Below are 23,105 nucleotides of genomic sequence, written 5' to 3' on the forward strand. Positions count from 1 at the left end.
TATTCGGTAGCACTAGCATAGGAACCAATTCTCAATATGAACTAGTTGCTTATTAGCATGCGTGTTACTTACTAGCATATTGGCTGTTTATTAGTACGTATAAAGCACATATTCTGTATGACCATTTTATACATTCTTAATGCCCAATACCTAAACTTAACAACTACCTTACTAACTATTAATAAATAGAAATTAAGAGTTTATTGAAGCAAAGGTTGTACTTAATAGTTAGTTAACAGTGAGAACTGGACCTTAAAATAAAGATTATTATTACTTATAAAGGCATACTTATTTTCATAAAAACCTATTTACTAGTCTGTAAGTTTATTTTATAAATAATACCATTCAAAAGTGTGAGGTTGGTAAGATTTTTCTTGTTTGTTTGAAAAAAGAAAAAAAAAAAAAGAAAAAAGCTCAGTGCTGCATTTATTTGATTACAATTGTATTGCTTTTGATGTAATTTTAATGTAATTTATTTCAAAGATGAGTTTTCAACAGCCATTACTCAGTCTTCAGTATCACATGATTCTTCAGAAATCGTTCATATAATGATTTGGTGTTTACTAAACATTTCTTATTATTATCCATGTTGGAAATGGTTGTGCTATTTAATATTATAAATATATAATAATATAATAAACATTATATGTTTTTATTAGTGTTAATCGCTCCTCTATGTTTTAATGATTAGATTTAATAAATGTATCTATGATTATTTTACTTTTTGTACTTGATTGTTAACATTTTAGTATCAAATGAATTTTAGCACAGAAATGAGCTTATTGCAAGTCATTATGGGATTGCTTCTTCCACAAAGAACACAGTGATCCTCCCCTATAAGACAGCATAATTATACTGCTTCCTATTTGGAACAGACATTGAGTTGGGTGCAGTGCCTTCCTTAAAGCACTATTTGAGATGCAAATGAGCATCATTTGTTAGTCTTTTAATTAAAATTATGTTTTTTGTATTGTCCCTATGCAAATAAACTCACAATATCCTACTATTTTAAGGAACAAAAAAGACGAGAAAAAAAATGAAGGCAGACTTAGAGATTTTGTCACATTGTATTTTGTGTTACATGTTATCAGGTAGCTAAAACACTACCAAACATTACCACTGTAGTAGCACTACACACAGGTTGGCCTCAAAAGTGCTCTGATCTTGTAGGATATGGCAGTAGCTGGTACTGAGTGAAAAGGCACGACTGACATAATTATTATTGTTCCCTCCTGGGGTGGGCTCTTCTCTGAGCTGGAGAAATTAAAAACAATAAAACCTTCTTTAGAAAGTACATTATATAAAAAGATTGTATGTTGTAAGTCAAAGAATCTGTAATCAAATCATTCCAGGCCTGCAGAAAGATTAAGTTGGTGTCCAACTGTTCTCCATTCTAGCCCTTCTTCTGCAAGGCCTCAGTGGAGGTGAGCATTGAGGTCGTATTTTTCACAGAACTTGTCTGTCAGCGGGATGCAGGTGAGAAGCTCACACCACTCACACTTGACGGGGTAAACGTAGAAGAGTACAACGAAGCTGGAGAAGATGCCCAGGAAAAGAGTAAGCGCCACTAGAATCTGCAAACGTTTGCGGTACATGTCCATTCGGCCGAAGCTGATGTAGGGCAGGAAGGCGAAGGAAAGGAAGAAGCCTGAGACAAAGCCACAGATGTGGGCGAAATTATCTATCCAGGGCAGCAGGCCGAAGGCGAAGAGGAACAGCACGATGCATGAGAGCTTGATGAAGGCCCACCATGGCCGTGCCAAGATCTGCCAGCTCTGGAACAGCTCCACAAACAGACAGGCCAGGATGCCAAATTGAGAACCAGCCGGACCCACCTGGCATTAGAAGAATAGAGGAGCAGTTACTATCATGTTTTATCCACATAGACCAGTAGTCTGAAACTCAAATAACCTGGGGGATGCTAACTAGGTGGTTAGGCATCCGAGTATGTCTACTTCGCTACTATATAGCATGTGAAAAAGCCAGGGTGAATTTCTACTTCTGCCAAATGTGTATCCGATTGAGAATTTACTATGCCATGTGTTTCAGTGACTCAACAGACATCATAGATCACATGCCAATTCCAACATGGTGGATTATATACATACAACATACATTATTAGCAGTCAAGAAGCAAGTAAGCCATCAAATGCAGTTCATACTAATTACGCAATTTAAAACACAGCAATTGTATCAGCACATGCGTTAAATTTTCAACTGATCAGAGTTGTTTTCATCTAGGTTACAAATGCACGTTGACATCTGTGTTTTAGGCCTGTAATAAGCAATTTTTTTAAAATGTATATGCTGTATTAAAATCTTTAGGAAAATTACTTAACAATAAAGGTCAATGCAAAGAGTAAGAAATGATATGCAGGTTGGATTTAATGATTTCATTACTGAACGTGAGGAGTTTAAGAGCCCTGATCCAGACTCAGTCGTCCTGTACCTCTGCTCTGTACGGTAAGAAGATGGCACTGGCAAGGTTTCCTGTAATCCCACTGAGGATATAGATAATGGAGATTCTCAGCCAGCCCGCTAGCTTCTCCAAATCTCTCAAAATGGTCATCTGGAAGCACACAGACACCAGGCAGTGCAGAATCCTGCAGAGACAGGAAGAGACTTACGCCATTAATCAAACACAGCTTTACCTTTGTCAAGAAAGAGCAGTCAGGATAAGTAATCTGACACTGCATTTTATTTATTGCGAAATTCACAATAGGCCCCCTGCAACGGATCACGCTTCCTACTCACCCAGCATGCAGGAAGAGAGAGAGCCAGAGCCGATAGAACTGGTCTGGGATCTCTGGGTTCAGGAACGGCAGGAGGCCACACACATCATCCATGCAATGAACCTGAGACCAGATAATCAGTTTAATCCATAATTACACAAATTACAATTTATAGCTAAAGGACAGTACACTCGAATTACAGACACTGGTACAGCTGAAGGTCTTTACACCCCCTGCTGGCAATTCATAAACCTGCACTACTGCTCCTCATAACAAATGAACAGAATGTATAGATCTATACTTATATGTCAACAGGTAAAATGCTCACTGACCTGGGAACACAGTGTGGCCTCCTCATGAAAGTATCCCTTCATGAAGTCACAGTACTCTCTTGATGTAATCTCACACCTGTGCAAATCACAATTCACATTTAAAGGGATAGTTCACCCATAACTGAAAATTCTGTTAGTGTTTACTCACCCTCACGTCATTCCAAACCCATAAGACGTAATCTTGGAAACACCATTGATAGTCCAGGTAACCAAAACTTAAAAGGTCCAAAATGATTATAATGAATCCATATGAATCAAGGTTTGATCCAAATCTTTTGAAGAGGTGCAGTGTGGTCATTTCTTATGATGAACAGATTTCATTTAGGCTTTTATGCACATATAAACTCAATAACAGAGCAAATCTCATATGGTAAACACAGAAGCCTGTGAGTGCGTAACTTCTGACCTTCCAGAACAGAAATGTATTCTGTTCCTCATATAAAGTGATTATATCTCTTCGCAAGACTTTGATTAGACCTTTCAATTCATACGGATCCATTTTACGACACATTTGTAGCCTTTTTGGATCTACGTTTTGGCTACTTTCAATGGACAGAAACTAAAAATATATTCATTTGTGTTTCTAAGATTAACCAAAGCCCACGACGTAAGGGTGAGTAAATTACATTTTTGGGTAAACTACCCCTTAAAGGGGTCATATGATGCTTTTTTAAAGATCATTATTTTGTGTATTTGGTGTAACAGAATATGTTGACATCCGTAAATGTTCAAAAAACACATTATTTTTCAAATACTGTACATTATTGTAGGTCCTCTATGCCCCGCCTCTCTCAAACGTTTCGTTTTCTACAAAGTCCCTGCTTCCGACAAGCGCAGTCTGCTCTGATTGGCCAGCTGACCCAGTGCATTGTGATTGTTTCTGTGCTTTCGCCTAGAAACACACAGCGTCTCCCTGACATGGCTGCTTCAACACTAACTGCAGTTACTGAAACCACACCTTCTTTCTTTGCGTGAACATTTGGGCGGCATTATGCAAATATTTCCACAAAGTGAGGTAGATATGTGGGGGCGTGTTAGAATGAGCCGTTTTAGGGGGGCGTGGCAGAGTCTTAACTTTGATAAAGAATATCTCTTTGGTTTTGAGACTTTAGTCTCTGCAACTTCAGGGATCTTATCTATGCACAATCAGCTTGTAACACTCCAAAGAGAAAGGAAAACTTGAAATCGCATCATATGACTCCTTTAAGGAATTTGATTTCCAAAGGACACAATAAACACTAAATATGCAATATATACATATGAGATACACTACCAGTCAAAAGTTTGCAACTGTTGTATGATTTTGAACACGTTTCTCATGATCTTAATACCTAAACCATCTGATAGAGCTTGACTGACACTTGACTTATTACTAGATGAGACTTTCCATTTTTACATTTATCTAACATTTATGTCATAAGCAAGGGGTCAAGACTTGGCTGGTTAGCATGGCCCGAGAGACAGTATTAAAATGAAGTTGCATAGCATCATATGCACAGAAGCCATAAACACATTTCAGTGGTTTGTGGCATATGTCACTAAATCTTGTGTTGTGTGTCAGTGCATTGTGGCATTTGCCCATGAGAATAACAGAACATGATGAATAATGTTGTGGCACATCCAGTAGTGACTGACACGTGACTTTAGGAGTTGGCAGCTATATCGATACAACTGAGACACAATAATAATGGTTGTGGGTTTTTTTTTTTGGGTGGTTTTGTGCAGCTAAGGTCAATTAAGTAATGCTTGATAAAAGATTGACATATTGAGATATAATCCATCACCCTAATGTAGTCACAGCAGAAGCCATTTATTTTTGGAGAAACTAGGCTAATACGAACATATTACAATATAAGGTCACTCAGTAATAATATATACAACAGGACAAAATGAACTCAGTTATTGTTGGCTTAGTGTATGTTTAAAAGCAATACTATTGAATAAATAACGGTCTGTCATTAAGTGCGTGTTACACATCTATATGCCGGCAGGCAGCGGCATATAAGGTGCCACAACATACTGCATCTTGTTCTACAATTTTTCACATGCCATAATCCACTGACACAAGACAAGTTGTTGTGACATATGCCACAAGATGTCAAACCACTTCATGTTAATACCGCTCCTGCATGACCCTCGTCAGCCCCCGCCAGTAGATGCTGTAACCATCTGGTGTCCAACAACATCCTTCTCATTCAAAACTACTCATGTTTTCAGAGAGAATACATTTTTTGCAAGAAACACAAACTACCTTTCAAAAGTTAGGGGTGAGTACTTTTTTTTTATTATTAATACTAGGATGTATTACTTTGATCAAAATGACTGGAAAGGCTGGAATACAAAACTTTTAAATTATTCTGAACACAACAAAGACACTTACAATGTTGCAAACGATTTCTATCAATAAAAATACTGTTTTTGTGAACCTTTTTTGAAAAAAATTAATCACAGTTTCCACAAAAATATAAAGCAGCACAAATGTTTTTAACACTGATAAGAAATTATTCTCGAGCATCAAATCAGCATATTAGAATGATTTCTGAAGGTCATCTGACACTGAAGACTGGAGAAATGGCTGCTGAAAATGCAGCTTGAATAAATTAAATTCTAAAATATATTAAATCAGAAAACAGTTCCTTTAAATTGTAATAATATTTCACAATATCAGTGTTTTTACGGTCTTTGATTAAATTAAGGCAGCCTTGGGGAGCATAAAAGACTTCTCTCCAAAACACACAAAAAAAACAAGCCCAAACATTAATACAGTAGTTCATATGCTATACTAGATGTTTACCATTAAAGTGCCACTATTATGGGTAATGAAAGATTCATATTTTGGTCTTGGGAGTCCCCAACAACAGGTTGACATGCATGCAAGGTCAAAAAACACTTTCATTGTCTTACAATATGCATTTATTTTTGCTCAATGATTTGCTCAACGATTAATTTTTCCAAACCCCTCCATTGCGTGACGCTAATCTGCGGTGATTGGTCCGATTGGTCTCATTTTTATTTCATCATGCCTGTAATGCCTGATAAGGCAGTGTTTGTGAGCGTAGTGCTGCTTTGTGTACAGCGTTATCGGGAAACCGCTATTTTACCGCTCCAAAAGCGGCACCTAGTGGAAAAGAATGAATTTGCATTTTTATTCAGACCAACCGAAAAGACCAACAAGCGGGAGTGCAATATGCTAATGTTTTATGTTGAGGTCAACATGAAACGGCTTGGGATTCGTTTTAAAAACGACTCGTTTCAATGATTCAGAGTCGACTCTTTCTTTTGAGAGACAATAACTTTATACATGGTGCACTTTCAGATTTAAAACTTTGCAGGATGTTTTCATTCACTTAGAGCTGTGTTACACACTGCATGAAAGGTAATTTTCAAAAATCCATAATAGGGGCACTTTAAGATAATGTCTTTTTTTTTTAAATATCTTAAAAGAATTTTATGGATTTATATTTGTCCCTGTTATCAGTCTTTGTTGTGAATCACTTGTTAATACACTGCAATACACTGCTGGTTATACTTTATTTTAAGGTGTCCTTGTTACAGTAATTATACATTTAAGTAGGCCTACTGAGTAATATTAACTAAATGTACTTGCTATATGGTTAGGGTTAGTATTAGGGTTACTTACATGTAATTAGGCATAATTTATTGTTATTATAATAGTAAGTACATGTAACAAGGACACCTTAAAATAAAGTGCTACCAAATTTTTTTAAATCAAGATGAATTTACTAGCACAATGACATAAGATATTTAGTCTTGTTTCCGGAGAGGGGGAAAAAAAATCTAAATTAAGTGAATTTTGCTTAAAATAAGTAACATTATCTGCCAGTGGGGTATGTAAAATACTCTTAAAACAAGATTATTTTACTTACCACACTGGCAGATAATTTTACTTGTTTATGAAAAAAAGACTAAATATCTTATGTCATTTTGCTAATCTAGTAAATGTATCTTGATTTAAGAATTTTTTGATATTTTAACTAGAAACAAGACAAAAATACTAAGTAAGATAAGCCTTTTTACAGTGTATCTCATGGCGTAATGGGTGTCAGCAGGTTATCCTCACCTTCCTTTGGTTCCGATACAGCAGGGTCTGCCAGTGATGACACAATCAATGTGTGGCAGGTTAGTGTGATTCCCTGTGCTGTACCTGGTGCATATCTGAGAGAGGAAAAACAGTATTACTTTGAAGCAAAAAAATGAAATGTTGTGGTCATGTTGGTCACCGGTCACTGTAGCAAACTCACCGGCCACTTAGTGATGTCATCAGGCCACTCATGAGGAGTAACTGAGGCAGGCTCCAGACAAATCCTAAAGGTATAAATGTGGTAAATAAATAAGATAATTAAATCCACAGGCGATGAGAATGGGTAAAAGAATCAAAAGAGGGTTAAAGAGTAAAAGGGTTAAAGAGTAAAAAAATAAAGAGGGTAATTGTACCTGGGGTCTTGATGGCACACAGAGCCATACTGACGCACTTTCCCCTCCAGATATGGAGCACTTGGGGGCTGAGGCCACTTTACCCATAATGCCAGTGTACTCTGAGAACATTACAGGGACATTTGTGTAAAAATAGGTTGACATTAATGTCGATATGTGAGGTCACACAGGAACTGACCGAGCACTCCTCCTGAGAGGTCTGCACGCAGCCTGATTGGTCATTGCGGACGCAGCAGGCCGAGTGCCGCTCAATGTTCTTCTTCTCCTGAATGAGGTGGTGCACCTCCTGATCCTGACGCATGCAGGGGGAGAACTTAGCCCCGAGGTGAATCAGCGCCTCCTGCAGGCCAGGAACAAGAACTGCATATTAGGCAAGAGCATAATGAGAACATACTAAACTCAATCTACTTTATTTTAGAATTATTTATTTACTATAATAGTATTTATTCATATTTTCAATTTTTATTTTTCCCCCACACTTTTTTAATTAGCGTTTATTTTTATTTATAAATATTTCTATGTAGCTTTATTTTTATTTAAGTTTTAATTTGAGTAATTTTAGAAGCTTACACTTTAATTATTGATAATATTTCACTATTTTTTGAATGATTTTATTTTATATTATTTTAGCTTCATTTCACTTACCAAAATAATTTATAACAGTTTTAGTATTAGTTAAGAACATTATTTATCCAAGACTATTCAAAACAGTATTTTATAGCCTAATAATTCATGTTCAAAATATTACACATTTTCCTTTTAAAGTTTATGATTGAAAAAAAGATTTGTTGTATTTGAATATGGATGTAGCAAAACAATTAGTTTGAAAATAAACCATAAAGGCCCCTTACCATGGTACATCTATCAACATGTGCAAATACTTTGATAAAAGCCTTATCGTTTTTAGTTTAATACTTTAAAATAATCACTTTTGGCATTTCATAACTGTATTCTATAACAACTCCTTTTTTCGCTTTTAGTGACCATGTACACAAATAAAGTGATGTATATATATTTACCGAGCTTGGTCCAACCCAGAAATTTTCTTGCTGCATGAATTTGACGTTTTCATAAACTCCTTTGTTTCGCAAGACCTACAACAGATGACATAACCTGTTACACACCATATTAAAAAGAAGTACAGTGTAACAAAACCAAATACACATGGTTTTACTAACAGAATCAACTGTCTCATGTTGTGAAAAGCCCACAGGTGCAATGCCATAGATGGAAACTGCCAATATGGTAATCAACAAATGGACAAAGGTGATCCAGTAAGTGAAGAAAGGCCTGTGGGATAAAAAAACACCAATTCATCACCCTGTACAGACACCTATAATTCAGTATCTCAAACATATCCAGAGACCATCTATATCACGTATTTTAAAAAGGCTCCCACCCACAATACTGTTGTTAATACCTGTGGTCATTCATGTCTTCTATCTGTTTCTTGACATAGCTGTCAATGCGTTTGCGGTAGGTGCGGTTGGTCAGTCGGCCCACCATGCCAAGACCATAAGGACGCTTCTCCTTGGCAAAGAGTTTCTTAACAGGCACAGTAATGCGCTGTCCACGCCGCTGACCACTCACACTCACCACTTCCTGCCGTAATCGCACTTTAGGCTGAATCAGAGCACCATCCTTTCCCTTACGCCATCCCCTCTCAAGAGGCCTGAAGAGAGATGGGGAGTCCACTTAAAAAGCATTCAGAATAATATTAAAAGCTCAAACATGTTTGTCATGTGTGCATGTGACTCACAGCATGAGATGGCTCCGCTCTAGTTCTGTCCTCTCTAGGGCACTGCCTGTCAGGTCCCTCTCATCTCCAGCTCTACTGGCATCAGTTTCTTTAATGGCAGCTTCAGAAAGAGACTCAAACACCTCGTCTGCGTATGTGGACAGCTCTTCATGTGCAAGCCCATCCTAAAATGACAGAATGGCTACATTGGTTACATACAATGGATTCATTTAAGTGTCCAACAAAAATAATAACGGTTTTGTTTCCCAGCCATTTTCCCTAACCAAGCCAGTGTTGTTATTGTAAAAAAAAAAAACAAATTAAAAATAGTTTTCAGAAATGTAAATAATGATAACAGTAAAATATGAATATTAACTGAAAAACGAAATCATTAAAATAACAAGAAATAACAAAAAATTGAAATGTTGCGAAGTATTAAAATGACTTAAGATATATACACATACACAGCTTTCAGCTTAACAACAATTTAAATGATGACTCATTAGATCACTTGCAATAAACTTTACATATATCAACCCCTAGGTGGCAGCACTGAAATGGTCTGGGTTGTAAACGTCAGGTTTTATATTTATTTTCACCTTGGCAAAGAAGGAGGTGTCCAGTTCATCTGGGAAATCCACAGTGTCCTCATCCAGAAAACTAGCTGTGGCGAAACTCCGCCAATGCACTTGCCGAGTGGCACCTTCCCGCAGAGAGCGTCCCTAAAACCACCGTAATCTTTACTATCGTCCTCATAAACAGCATCATGCTTACAACTATACTCAGTGTTCATATAATGAATAGAAATGAACATAACAACTGTGAAATTATAGGACTCATGTTATACATCTCAAACAATGGGTAAGATCCTAATGTCCTTTCCAATGCAGCTGTGCTGATTCTGTGGCCAAGCAGGGGATTACCTCAACCTGCTCCAGAATATTCTATCAGACTAACAGCTGAACATTCCAGTGGAATTATCATAGCCATCTGTTAGCGTTGTTCCCGGCCTATAGCCTGGTCATCTGGGCTCAGGCACTAAATGGAACTGGGCCAAATCCAGAGCCAACAAGTCAAGCCAGAGATAAACTTTTACATAACAGATTATACGGGGGATGGTAATATTTATTGCAATCTTTACAAGGACGTCAAAGTGAGCCTCTGAAGTAATCTATGATAATCACCACGGCTGGATTTATTGGATGTCCGATGCCTTGTTCCAATGGCATTCACATCACTTTGACATTAGGGGCTCGAGCTCAAAGGAGATTTCCGAATTTTAAAGAATGATTATTGACTCAAATCAAAAGGTGATTTTTTTTCCCCCCAGCAAATGTCAGCAATTGAGTCTGTCGCTTTATCCCGTTGTTTGTTCCTGTCTGGGAACTTGTTGTGTTCATGTCTGGGGGATGATAATAAAACTAAAGCATGGAAATGAAATCGTTTTTTGGAGCTATTCAGTTCTATGTAACTAAATGGTAGAAGTCAGTAGTCCTCAACCTTTTTGACTTGAAGACCACCCAAATTGGGCAAGATATTTGCTTGAATTATGACAATTTTCAAACATTTTTATTAACATAAAACTGGGAATGTTAATATTTTTACATAAAAATGGGAATGTTAAAAAATAAAAAAAAAAAAAAAAAATCATAACTCAAATGAATTGTGATTCCAGAAAATTCAAGATTCTGATTCAAGGAATAGTTCTTCCCAAAATTGTAATTCTGTCATTAATTACTCACCCTCATGTCGTTTCAAACCTGTAAGGCCTTCGTTCCTCATCGGAACACAAATTAAGATATTTTATATGAGTCGTGGTACTCTCTTGAACGTGCATCGAAGAGAAGAAATTGTTGAATGAAGTCATTATTATTTTCTTTGTGCCAAAAAGTATTCTCATAGCTTCATAAAATTAAGGTTGAACCACTGTCACATGGACCATTTTAACAATGTCCTCACTACCTTTCTGGGCCTTGAACGTGTCAGTTGTGTTGCGGTCTGTGCAGGGTCAGAAAGCTCTCAGATTTCATCAAAAATACATTAATTTGTGTTCCGAAGATGAATGAAGGTCTTACGGGTTTGGAACGACATGAGGGTGATTCATTAATGACAAAATTTTCATTTTTGGTGAACTATCCCTTTCAGTATGTTGTTTAACAAAAAAACATGTTTACTGAGGAGAAAAAAAGAAATAAATTTTTTTAAATTTTAGTATATATATAATTAAATAATTTTAAGTCCCCCTTGGAAGTTTGCTGAGGCCCTTCAGTGGGCCCCGGCCCCCTTGTTGAGAACCACTGTTATAAATCATACTCGAGGCAGACGCAACATGCAACATTGCTGTCTATCAATCGGCTCTTACCTTCACCAGAGCAGCAGCCGCTCTGAAGCCCATTTTGGCGACAGACTCACGCTTTCGTCTACGGGGGGGTCGGTTGAAGCCAGAGCGGGAGCTGGTGAAGGAGCACAGGGAAGCGGCACAGGGGGTGATGGGGGTCTGAGGTATACTAAGACCGTCCACTTCCTCTACGTTACGGAACGCTCGACCCCGAGCCAGCGGGTCTACGATCTGCAGACAGCAACCACAAAAAGCCTAAACAGTGAGTCACGATCACCCCATCTGTATCATAAACCATCAAAACCACATAGTAAATGTTAATGGGAAATGTTAATGGAAGTCCAATGTTTTATAGAAACAAAGTGGTTTCAAATAGAACAGTTTAAGCTATTTTGGATTGCACCATTATAAAGGGATCAGTATGTGTCCAGCTTACCCTCTGCATGCCATGCTGTGAGGGGGGGACGTATAGTGGAGGAGGGGTCTCAGTACTGGTCATGGAGAGATTGTCTTGACTGGGCAGGTCCATTTCGCGTATCACCTGAGGCTTCAGTTTGCCGTAGCGCTGGGTACAGTGACGAAGGCTCTTCCGCTGCCATTTCTGAGTGGCATCCACATCATTGCTGACCCCAAACCAGTCTGCTGTGCCCCTGCAGTCACATTTATTGTTAATTATAGTAATAGTAAAAACAACAGTTTTACTACACCATGTGTACAAAGTGAGAGAATGGAAAAACATGATCAAAACCACTGTGTAATCTGAGTAAAGAGTCAAAACATGTCTGAGGTTCTGAATGAACTAACCTCCTGAGACCTCCAAAACAACCGTGGTCTACTGCAATCTCGTGAATTAACTCTTTTCTAAAGAAAGATTCATGAGTGTCTAACATCAATGGATAAAACAAATTTTTAATATGATAAAATCATACTATGATTTTTTTCTGTATTTATGTTTTGTTTTAAAGTACAAATAAAAACATTCATAAGACACAATAAATTAACTTGTGATACAAAACTGTAAAAAAATAAATAAGATTTTGTTTTCAGATTTTGAATTAAGATTTTGTTAATCAAAATCTTTGTTTTTATCAAAAAAATTTGTTTTGTTTTTTTTCACTAAATTTATTTATGCTTAAGATTTCCCAAATGGCGGAAAAATAAAATTGATGAAATGCTTATAATTACATTGAATGTAAAATTAAAATAATGAAATGTGGCACAATTAATCAAAATAAAACTGAAATCATGATATAGCTTAGTGCTATTATCAAATCAATGGCAGCAATTTCATTAAATATGGGTCCATAATTATTTATTCATTTATTTTGTTTAATTTTACAATTAAAGTGTAATTTACAAAAATAATACATTTATAACTTCATTTTTATAATTAGAGTATTTAATTACAAAAGTATAATAATAATTAAAAAAAAAAATCTGTTCACTTGCAGGTCACGTGAGCATTAACCAACATCAAAAAGCACAAACATATAGTTAAATTATTGAAATATTAACTTAAACTTAAAATTACTCCCTAAGATTTTAAGGGGTTCATCTGACAAAAATATTTGAAAACCCTGGGTTTAGATATACATTTAATTCAAAGATATAATAATCTCTTAATATCTTATGCAATATCGCTTCTCAAACAAACCGGTCTTATTTTAAGGATGCTTACATGTTACTTTACTGGAAAACAAGACAAAAATACATTAGTGTGTACCCCCTAACACACAATCCTGGACAGAGTCTTCAAGTGTTTGAAGTGTGTGTAAATGCTGGTAGTACAGTGAGGACATCAGCAGTGTTTAGAGTAAAGGACATGTAGTAATAACAGAGTCGGTTGTGCATCATTACAAGGGAGGCCAGCTGAGGGAAGACCTTTTAAGGTAGCAGAGGGGGAGTCACCAGCTTAATGTCACCCTCTTTTTGGAGGAATGATTTGAGAAAGAATATTTTCAGTAAAATCAACCAAGAAAATAACTTGAACTGTTCTGCTATCCAATGAATAACTGCAAACTCCTTAACTGTAAGCACTCAATGTGGTGATGAAAAAAAATCACTGCTAAGCATAGCACTACTATGCACCAAAAAAACGAAAAAACTAAAACAAGATTCATTGACCTTAGAAGTAAAATTAAATAAGTAATTGTTTTTGGAGAAAGCTAGCAAAATTTAGTGAGATTAATTAATAAAGGTACAACTATCAAAACTAAACCTGACAAAATGCTGGTAGTACAGTGAGGACATCAGCAGTGTTTAGAGTAAAGGACATGTAGTAATAACAGAGTCGGTTGTGCATCATTACAAGGGAGGCCAGCTGAGGGAAGACCTTTTAAGGTAGCAGAGGGGGAGTCACCAGCTTAATGTCACCCTCTTTTTGGAGGAATGATTTGAGAAAGAATATTTTCAGTAAAATCAACCAAGAAAATAACTTGAACTGTTCTGCTATCCAATGAATAACTGCAAACTCCTTAACTGTAAGCACTCAATGTGGTGATGAAAAAAAATCACTGCTAAGCATAGCACTACTATGCACCAAAAAAACTAAAAAACTAAAACAAGATTCATTGACCTTAGAAGTAAAATTAAATAAGTAATTGTTTTTGGAGAAAGCTAGCAAAATTTAGTGAGATTAATTAATAAAGGTACAACTATCAAAACTAAACCTGACAACGATCAAATATACTACATACAACTGACCAATCAAAATCAAGTATTCCATAGCGGTGTGTAACCGAAAAAACCCAAATACTTCACCAATTAATAAACCAGACACATTGAGATGATCTATAAACCAAACAAGACCATAAACCACACCAATTTACAACCCTACTAAAAAGTACAAACACTTTCCAAAATCAAGTTTATGCATTCACAAAACAAATTAAACTAATAAATTAAAAAGCTGTCCTACCTGTTTAAAAAGCTGACTGTTTTAAAAAAAAGTCTCAAACGTATCCAAAAGCTCAAATATTTGATTAAAAAAAATCCACATCAATCATAAAGACACTGTGAATCATTAAAACTATCCCTTGACCTACCTGTCTAGCTCATCCCAGGAGGCAAGGAAGGTCATGTCTGAGGTAGAGGGGGAACAGAAGCCTTCACACGGAGTGAAATATATTGACTTGCCCTTCCTTCTACCCCCTATATCACATGATGTCAGAGAGGCAAACAAGACATTTCCTTGATGTCAGAGTTCAGGCAGAAAACCTGCTACACTCCAAGTAAGTCTGAAGGATCAGTACTTGCTTAAACGCTTAATGTGTCTGAGACCATACAGCAGTGATTCATATCCCGACAGCAACTCCACTTTACTCTTGCCGCCTACTCAAATAGTGTTTGAGGAGTGTGTGTAAACACCCAGTAAAATACCAGCTCATCTGACTAAAAAAGAAAGACCGAAAACAGAGAGAAAGAGAGAGAGGGTAGGGAACGTGCCAAAACATGAGATAAGTGTCAAATAAGAGCACACACACTTGCTCACACATTCAATCACACACACCTCAAACAATAATACAGTCTCCTCTATAACAGTCCATTGCAAATTACTTTCAAAAACTCTGGTGGAGGAAATTCAACATCATTCAACCCCCTCACAATCTGACATGCAATTCCCAACAAGCACCGTGCACATCAGTGGTTTTTAACAGTTATTAGTCTGAACAGTGAATCAATTAACTTGTGGATAGTTTTGTCAATGACAGAGAGGTGGAGTCCCGAATTTAAATGGGGAGATGGTACAATTACACCCTGCTATAAAGCAAGGGTTTGTTGATGGTGATGGCCAGGACCCCTAAAAATAAAGAACCCCTTAATAAAACATAGGCAGCTTTATATCTTTATGTATAAGGACCTACTGTGTAAGATAAAACGAAGCATAATATTATAAAGATAAGATGTTTCCTAAATTATTGTTTTCATGTAATGTTTTTTCAAGAATTCACCAAATAAATAATATATTGTCTTTCTATTATATAAACTGCCATTCTAGAGTTTGGGGTCAGTATATGAATTTTATTTTTATTTATTTATTTTTGAAAGAAATGAATACTGTTATTCAGCAAGGATGCATTAAATTGATCCAAATCCACAGTAAATAAATTTTTTGAAGGATCGTGTGACAATGAAGACTAGAATAATGGCTACTAAAAATACATTTTTATATTTGTAATTAATTTAATTTAATTGTATACATTTATTTTAAATAGTAATATTTACACCATAACTGTGGAAATATTTGAGATGACAGCATATCTTTTTCTCCCCACTATTACTATTAGATGTATAAAACTTATATAAATTATTTATTTTATGTCTTACTTGTAGAAACTAGCGTTGTGTAGTGTCAATGCAATTAAAATAACCATTATTTATATAGTTTTTCTAAAGCTGAATTAATCAGAATATAGACGAGACACATTTACAACCCCAAGACTCCAGAAACCCCTCACTGCAACACTGTGAATCGATACTAGTGGCATCAAACCTGTGCAAAACAAAGTTTACATTAATAAAGCATGAGTCACAACAAGCGGCAGAGCTGAAAATAGCCGAAAGAGGCCCACATAGCAGTTTTTTCAGCATTGTGAATAACACTTTCTGTCATTACATGTTCTTCTCCCACAGCTCAGATATTCCTTTGATGGCAGACACATGGTGGACTCAAGAGCCAATATACTATCAGTTGATTATCTTAAAACACAGCTAAACCCATAGACACAGATGTGAAGGCTTTGATGCGCTCTTGTTTTTGTGCAGAGAAAGAAAGGAGCTCTTTTTCAACTTTGTGTAGGAGTCTGTGTGTGCTCCAACAGTTTTATGGCTGACCAGGTACTATGTTATTTTAAATGTTTTTTGAACATTAAAGCATGTCAAAATATTCTGTTACACCAAATAATGATCTTTAAAATAGCATCATATGACCCCTTTAAACTAAGCGTGGGCAAAAAAGATTAAAAAGTCTGAATATTTCCATATATTGTTGAAAACCACAATTTATGAATTTGTTTTAATAAAAGAGTTAAGACAACAACAAATGCCTGATCCAAACGGATTATTACTTTAAACTATGTGGAAAAATTGAGAAAAAAAAAATTCTCTCTGCATTCTCTCTGTTTAATCTGACTGCATACTCTATGAATTTTGACTTCAGTGGGTCTATATTGGTTCCACGGTACCTGAGGACGATTTGAGGCAGTGACTGACGTCTGGGGGGTTCCAGACGTGAGAAACACTGGCCTTTAACCAGGACGGTGCTCATCTGCTCAAAGCGTACCCTCTTCCCTGTGGGACTGGAGGGGATGATGTGAGGAGGATCAGGAAAGGCAGATGAGAAAACAAGGGAAAAGAGAAAAGATAGAAAAGCACCCAGTTTAGTTACAGAAGAAAAGCAGAGCTGGATAAAAAATTAGTTGCATTTAAGAAGCTGACAGGATCATATTAATTGCAGAAGAAAAGCAGTAGAAAGAAGGTTAACAAAGAGGACAGACTCTATATCATACTGGTTTTGTAAAATATGAGCACAAGAACAGATGCTGAAAAAGAAATGTGCACATGCAGTCAAAACGAACATAAATACATTAGCGTGATTTACTGCTGTGTCTCCTCACAGTGGAGGACTTCAAGTCATACCAGGAAGATAAAACATCCAAAGCCATTACGATAAACAGTGCTTGTTACTGGCCGGGAGTCTAGAGAGCAGTCAGCGATTTAAAAAGAATAAGCACAGAAGACAGATACAAAACACATTCTTGACTTTATTTTTTATTTAGCACCTATACCGTCATTAATAATGCATTAGCCTCTTAGCTCAGTCACAGCATAAAAATATGACATTGTATCAGATAGGCTACTAAAAGGCCACTGCTGGAAAATTCAGCTTCAGTGTTTGGTAGCTGGTTTTTAACTGGTCTCTGATAGTAATTAACCATTAGTCATACCAGATTCAGAGGTCAAACTTGTTTTTGCAGCATAGTGACTGGCTGATCAGCTATAAACACAGTTACAAGCGCAAGATGGATTTTCAAAGGAGGCCAAAAAGCTAATGATTTATTAAAGACAGCATATGTACTAAATAAAGAATAAACTTCAGAATAAGTTGTGTATCTGTGTCACAAACATCTTTCCCCCGTGGAATAGAAATGGGTCAACGGTGACCAGAAATCTTTCACTCCTGATCTCCTCTTCAAACAGCAAAGAAGCCCGGCATCAAAAAAACAAGGCTTTTACAAACAAGTTCTGATTTTAACCAAATTAAACATGACACTGAAATAAAGAAGGCTGTGAACACTATGCAATCAGTTTTGCTACTGCGTCACCAAGCATTATGCTAATGTAAATCTTTGCCATTATACAGGTGCATCTCAATATTTTTATTGGTCTTATGAAGTATTCTAATTTGTTGAGATAGTGAATTGGTGGGTTTTTGTGAAATGTGAGCCAAAATCATCACAATTAAAAGAACCAAAGACTTAAACTACTTCAGTCTGTGTGCATAGAATTTATTTAATACACAAGTTTCACAGTTTGAGTTGAATTACTTAAATAAATGAACTTTTCCATGACATTCTAATTTATTGAGATGCACCTGTATGTGGGTTTGCAAGAGTGTATCTGTTTGTTTGCCAATAAGACAAGATAAATGACTTTTCAGATAACTATTTACATCCCTGCAGGCAAATTAGCTTGTGACCATGACAGACCCTGAAATGACCAAACACAACACAGCATTACACAAAACACAACTATGCAAAACAGTTAAAATACCTTTCCTACTGCCAAGACACAGAACTTCACGTAAGCCTGTAAAATGTACATGCTATGCCTTTGCGAAACATTGGCTCAACTGATGTGAGTTTGTGGTTTCAAAGTGCAAGCTTTTGAAAACGAATATTTTCCCATTGTAAACTACAAAAAATGCAAATTTGTGAAAACGGTGACATCATGCACATGCGTCTTATGTGTTCAGTCTATTGGTTTGTGTGCAGGCACATAGTGTTTCTTTACAAAGTGGCATCGCCTACTACTGGCCTGGCATACATAATACAGCATCTTTTGATGTTTTTGTGGATCCGTGTGAACAGGATTGTTTTCACAACGTTGCTGTCTGTACGCAAACCTTTTCAAAAACACAAAGGAAAAACTTTTCCATTTTTAGTACATCGTTGTCATGGAAACACCCTTAGTTCAGTGTCATGAGTGAAATCACACACTTTACCTTATATACAACTACTGCTTAAATGTTTGGGGTTGGTAAGATTTTTGCTAGGAAGATGTTTTTGAAAAAAGTCGGTAACACTTTAGACCAATTCTCATTATTAACTAGTTGCATATTAGCATGCCTATTATTAACATACTGGCTGTTTATTAGTGCTTATAAAGCACATATTCTGCATGACCATATTCTACATCCTTAATCCTACTCAATACCTAAACTTAACAACATCCTTACTAACTATTAATAAGCAGCAAATTAGGAGTTTACTGAGCCAAAAGTAGTAGTTAATGGTTTGTTGATGGCGAGACTTTTTAAATAAAGTGTGGCCAAAAAGTCCATCATGCTCACCATGGCTGCATTTATTTAATCAAACACAGTAATATTGTGAGATATTATTACAATTTAAAATAACAGTTTTCCATTTTAATATATCATATGCTGATTTGGTGCCCAAGAAACCGCTCTTATTATTATCAATGTTGAAAAAATTTGTTCTACTTAATATTTTTGTGGAAACTGTGATACATTTTTTCCACAATTCTTTGTAACATTATACATGCTTTTGCTGACACTTTTGATTCATTGAATGCATCCTTGCTTAAAAAAAAATCTATTTCTTTAAAAAAATAAAAATTGTTCTGACCCACAAGTTTTGACTGGTAGTGTATGTGTGTTTTTGGATGTGCGGTCTTACCTTTTGATGGTCTGTGAGATGGAGGGTTTGCGCAGGACCGAGGGTCTGCGGCACGCATTGGAATCGACCGGCAGGCTTCTGAGCTGGATGTTTTCAGTAGGTACGCTGGCACTCCGCAGGTACAAGCTGTTACGCATGACGGGCTGTAGTAAATGGTGAAATATTTTAATGATTTTTATTTATTTCATGGAAACACAAGTAAGTCAAAATATCTTGAGGAAATGTGTAACATCAAATATCCACCTGGAGAAAGTTATTATGTTCCTCCACAAGGTTCGGGGCAATGGGGATGTCCAGTCTGAGCCAGGGCGGTTTCTTTCTCCGCAGGCTGCTGTTCCTGCTCTCATCCTCAGCTTTGGCCATGTCTGCCACCTCTCCCCTTACCAGCCAGCTGTAAGATCAGACAGGGTCAAATAAACAGCTCAAACACACATAAACACAAAGATATGGGTGAACAATGCACACACAGCAGCACTGCCTTACATAAGACACACGCCATGATAACTAAAAATATTTTTTTTTATTGGTCTTATGAAGTATTCTAATTTGTTGAGATAGTGAATTGGTGGGTTTTTGTGAAATGTGAGCCAAAATCATCACAATTAAAAGAACCAAAGACTTAAACTACTTCAGTCTGTGTGCATAGAATTTATTTAATACACAAGTTTCACAGTTTGAGTTGAATTACTTAAATAAATGAACTTTTCCATGACATTCTAATTTATTGAGATGCACCTGTATGTGGGTTTGCAAGAGTGTATCTGTTTGTTTGCCAATAAGACAAGATAAATGACTTTTCAGATAACTATTTACATCCCTGCAGGCAAATTAGCTTGTGACCATGACAGACCCTGAAATGACCCAACACAACACAGCATTACACAAAACACAACTATGCAAAACAGTTAAAATACCTTTCCTACTGCCAAGACACAGAACTTCACGTAAGCCTGTAAAATGTACATGCTATGCCTTTGCGAAACATTGGCTCAACTGATGTGAGTTTGGGGTTTCAAAGTGCAAGCTTTTGAAAACGAATATTTTCCCATTGTAAACTACAAAAAATGCAAATTTGTGAAAACGGTGACATCATGCACATGCGTCTTATGTGTTCAGTCTATTGGTTTGTGTGCAGGCACATAGTGTTTCTTTACAAAGTGGCATCGCCTACTACTGGCCTGGCATACATAATACAGCATCTTTTGATGTTTTTGTGGATCCGTGTGAACAGGATTGTTTTCACAACGTTGCTGTCTGTACGCAAACCTTTTCAAAAACACAAAGGAAAAACTTTTCCATTTTTAGTACATCGTTGTCATGGAAACACCCTTAGTTCAGTGTCATGAGTGAAATCACACACTTTACCTTATATACAACTACTGCTTAAATGTTTGGGGTTGGTAAGATTTTTGCTAGGAAGATGTTTTTGAAAAAAGTCGGTAACACTTTAGACCAATTCTCATTATTAACTAGTTGCATATTAGCATGCCTATTATTAACATACTGGCTGTTTATTAGTGCTTATAAAGCACATATTCTGCATGACCATATTCTACATCCTTAATCCTACTCAATACCTAAACTTAACAACATCCTTACTAACTATTAATAAGCAGCAAATTAGGAGTTTACTGAGCCAAAAGTAGTAGTTAATGGTTTGTTGATGGCGAGACTTTTTAAATAAAGTGTGGCCAAAAAGTCCATCATGCTCACCATGGCTGCATTTATTTAATCAAACACAGTAATATTGTGAGATATTATTACAATTTAAAATAACAGTTTTCCATTTTAATATATCATATGCTGATTTGGTGCCCAAGAAACCGCTCTTATTATTATCAATGTTGAAAAAATTTGTTCTACTTAATATTTTTGTGGAAACTGTGATACATTTTTTCCACAATTCTTTGTAACATTATACATGCTTTTGCTGACACTTTTGATTCATTGAATGCATCCTTGCTTAAAAAAAAATCTATTTCTTTAAAAAAATAAAAATTGTTCTGACCCACAAGTTTTGACTGGTAGTGTATGTGTGTTTTTGGATGTGCGGTCTTACCTTTTGATGGTCTGTGAGATGGAGGGTTTGCGCAGGACCGAGGGTCTGCGGCACGCATTGGAATCGACCGGCAGGCTTCTGAGCTGGATGTTTTCAGTAGGTACGCTGGCACTCCGCAGGTACAAGCTGTTACGCATGACGGGCTGTAGTAAATGGTGAAATATTTTAATGATTTTTATTTATTTCATGGAAACACAAGTAAGTCAAAATATCTTGAGGAAATGTGTAACATCAAATATCCACCTGGAGAAAGTTATTATGTTCCTCCACAAGGTTCGGGGCAATGGGGATGTCCAGTCTGAGCCAGGGCGGTTTCTTTCTCCGCAGGCTGCTGTTCCTGCTCTCATCCTCAGCTTTGGCCATGTCTGCCACCTCTCCCCTTACCAGCCAGCTGTAAGATCAGACAGGGTCAAATAAACAGCTCAAACACACATAAACACAAAGATATGGGTGAACAATGCACACACAGCAGCACTGCCTTACATAAGACACACGCCATGATAATCCACATTTCCATCTGGTTGTTGTGACATGATGGTGCACTGCTGAGACTGCAGTGTGCTGTCCTCCATCCACACTGCACACAACAGTGTAAAACTACAGCTGCATTTGTGCTCTCTGCACTCACACTGTTAATGCTCAGTTGAGGTATATTTTCAGTGCACCTTCTGACATTAAAATCGCCTTTAGAAATAGCCAAGTTTGAAGATATCCATATATGGAGAATACAGTAATTCAAAGAGGCCTGTCAAAGATGTCTTCAGTTTAGTTAAAAATATGAATTGTGACAAAAGTGCACTGTCCCTACTCCTCCAGCAGAGGATGCAAATTCGCCTATTATTTCACTGTTTAATCATTTTAACTGTTTGTAGTGTGCTATAGGGACTCCCCTTATTCATTCATTATGAAAAAAAGTTTTTTTTACCCTTCAAAGCAGGGCCGTTTGTATTTGTGTCTCCTCAAAGATGTTGGATGGGGCGGTCAGGTCTACTAAAACAAACATTGTTCAATTTCAAATTGGGGTAACTAGAACTGCAGAGTAGCATCACAGTCCTACACTATCAAGGAACTTACAGTATATATAATATTATTATTATTATTATGAAACAATATAATATATTGTAATTTTCATTAAACGCATTAAATTCATATTTAATACAAATCAATTTTGAAATCACAAAACATAGAAATAGAAATATATATATATATATATATATATATATATATATATATATATATATATATATATATATATAATTTTACATTACAATATTGTATTACACTAATGTAAATCTAGGCACACTCATAAAGCATGATTCTCTACAAATAACTGAAGTACAGAATTTGTTCTCTGCAGGCTCACCAGAGCTACAGACTTCAAGATTTCATAAACGCATTTAAAAACTGTTACCACTCGGTTGTAAGTGAAAACTTTTCAACGCGACAGATGGTCACAGGACAAATAAAAGCCTTTTTCGATTCAGTTTACAATTTTTTTTTTTTTTTTTTAAATTTCTGTGTCTAATAACAATTGA

At 36.3% G+C, this 23,105-nt stretch overlaps 1 protein-coding gene across 6 annotated transcripts in view; it reads right to left on the reverse strand.

The window, feature by feature from the left end:
• Positions 1 to 1,285: 1,285 nt before the first annotated feature.
• Positions 1,286 to 23,105, reverse strand: part of rhbdf1b (rhomboid 5 homolog 1b (Drosophila)) — a 35,798-nt gene continuing 13,978 nt past the window's right edge. Inside the window, exons 2-19 of one of the 6 annotated variants that reach the window (XM_016270565.1) lie at positions 22,496 to 22,560; positions 21,814 to 21,949; positions 21,571 to 21,713; positions 12,032 to 12,245; positions 11,620 to 11,826; positions 9,857 to 9,979; positions 9,279 to 9,442; positions 8,940 to 9,191; positions 8,698 to 8,809; positions 8,539 to 8,613; positions 7,698 to 7,859; positions 7,520 to 7,620; positions 7,327 to 7,390; positions 7,146 to 7,240; positions 3,065 to 3,140; positions 2,755 to 2,855; positions 2,450 to 2,603; positions 1,286 to 1,835 (exon numbers count right to left, since the gene is read on the reverse strand). In XM_016270565.1, the coding sequence (XP_016126051.1) occupies positions 1,416 to 1,835; positions 2,450 to 2,603; positions 2,755 to 2,855; positions 3,065 to 3,140; positions 7,146 to 7,240; positions 7,327 to 7,390; positions 7,520 to 7,620; positions 7,698 to 7,859; positions 8,539 to 8,613; positions 8,698 to 8,809; positions 8,940 to 9,191; positions 9,279 to 9,442; positions 9,857 to 9,979; positions 11,620 to 11,826; positions 12,032 to 12,245; positions 21,571 to 21,713; positions 21,814 to 21,933 (2,583 nt within the window). In that variant the 5' untranslated portion in view covers positions 21,934 to 21,949; positions 22,496 to 22,560 and the 3' untranslated portion in view covers positions 1,286 to 1,415. Of the gene's footprint in view, positions 1,836 to 2,449; positions 2,604 to 2,754; positions 2,856 to 3,064; positions 3,141 to 7,145; positions 7,241 to 7,326; positions 7,391 to 7,519; positions 7,621 to 7,697; positions 7,860 to 8,538; positions 8,614 to 8,697; positions 8,810 to 8,939; positions 9,192 to 9,278; positions 9,443 to 9,856; positions 9,980 to 11,619; positions 11,827 to 12,031; positions 12,246 to 16,778; positions 16,893 to 19,511; positions 19,655 to 19,754; positions 19,978 to 21,570; positions 21,714 to 21,813; positions 21,962 to 22,495; positions 22,561 to 23,105 lie in introns of those variants that run through there. The other 5 variants (XM_016270564.1, XM_016270561.1, XM_016270566.1 and 2 more) reach the window with 5 other exon arrangements.

This window comes from Sinocyclocheilus grahami, unplaced genomic scaffold (assembly GCF_001515645.1).
Source record: "Sinocyclocheilus grahami isolate Dianchi unplaced genomic scaffold, SAMN03320097.WGS_v1.1 scaffold57.1, whole genome shotgun sequence".
Taxonomy (NCBI): domain Eukaryota; kingdom Metazoa; phylum Chordata; class Actinopteri; order Cypriniformes; family Cyprinidae; genus Sinocyclocheilus; species Sinocyclocheilus grahami.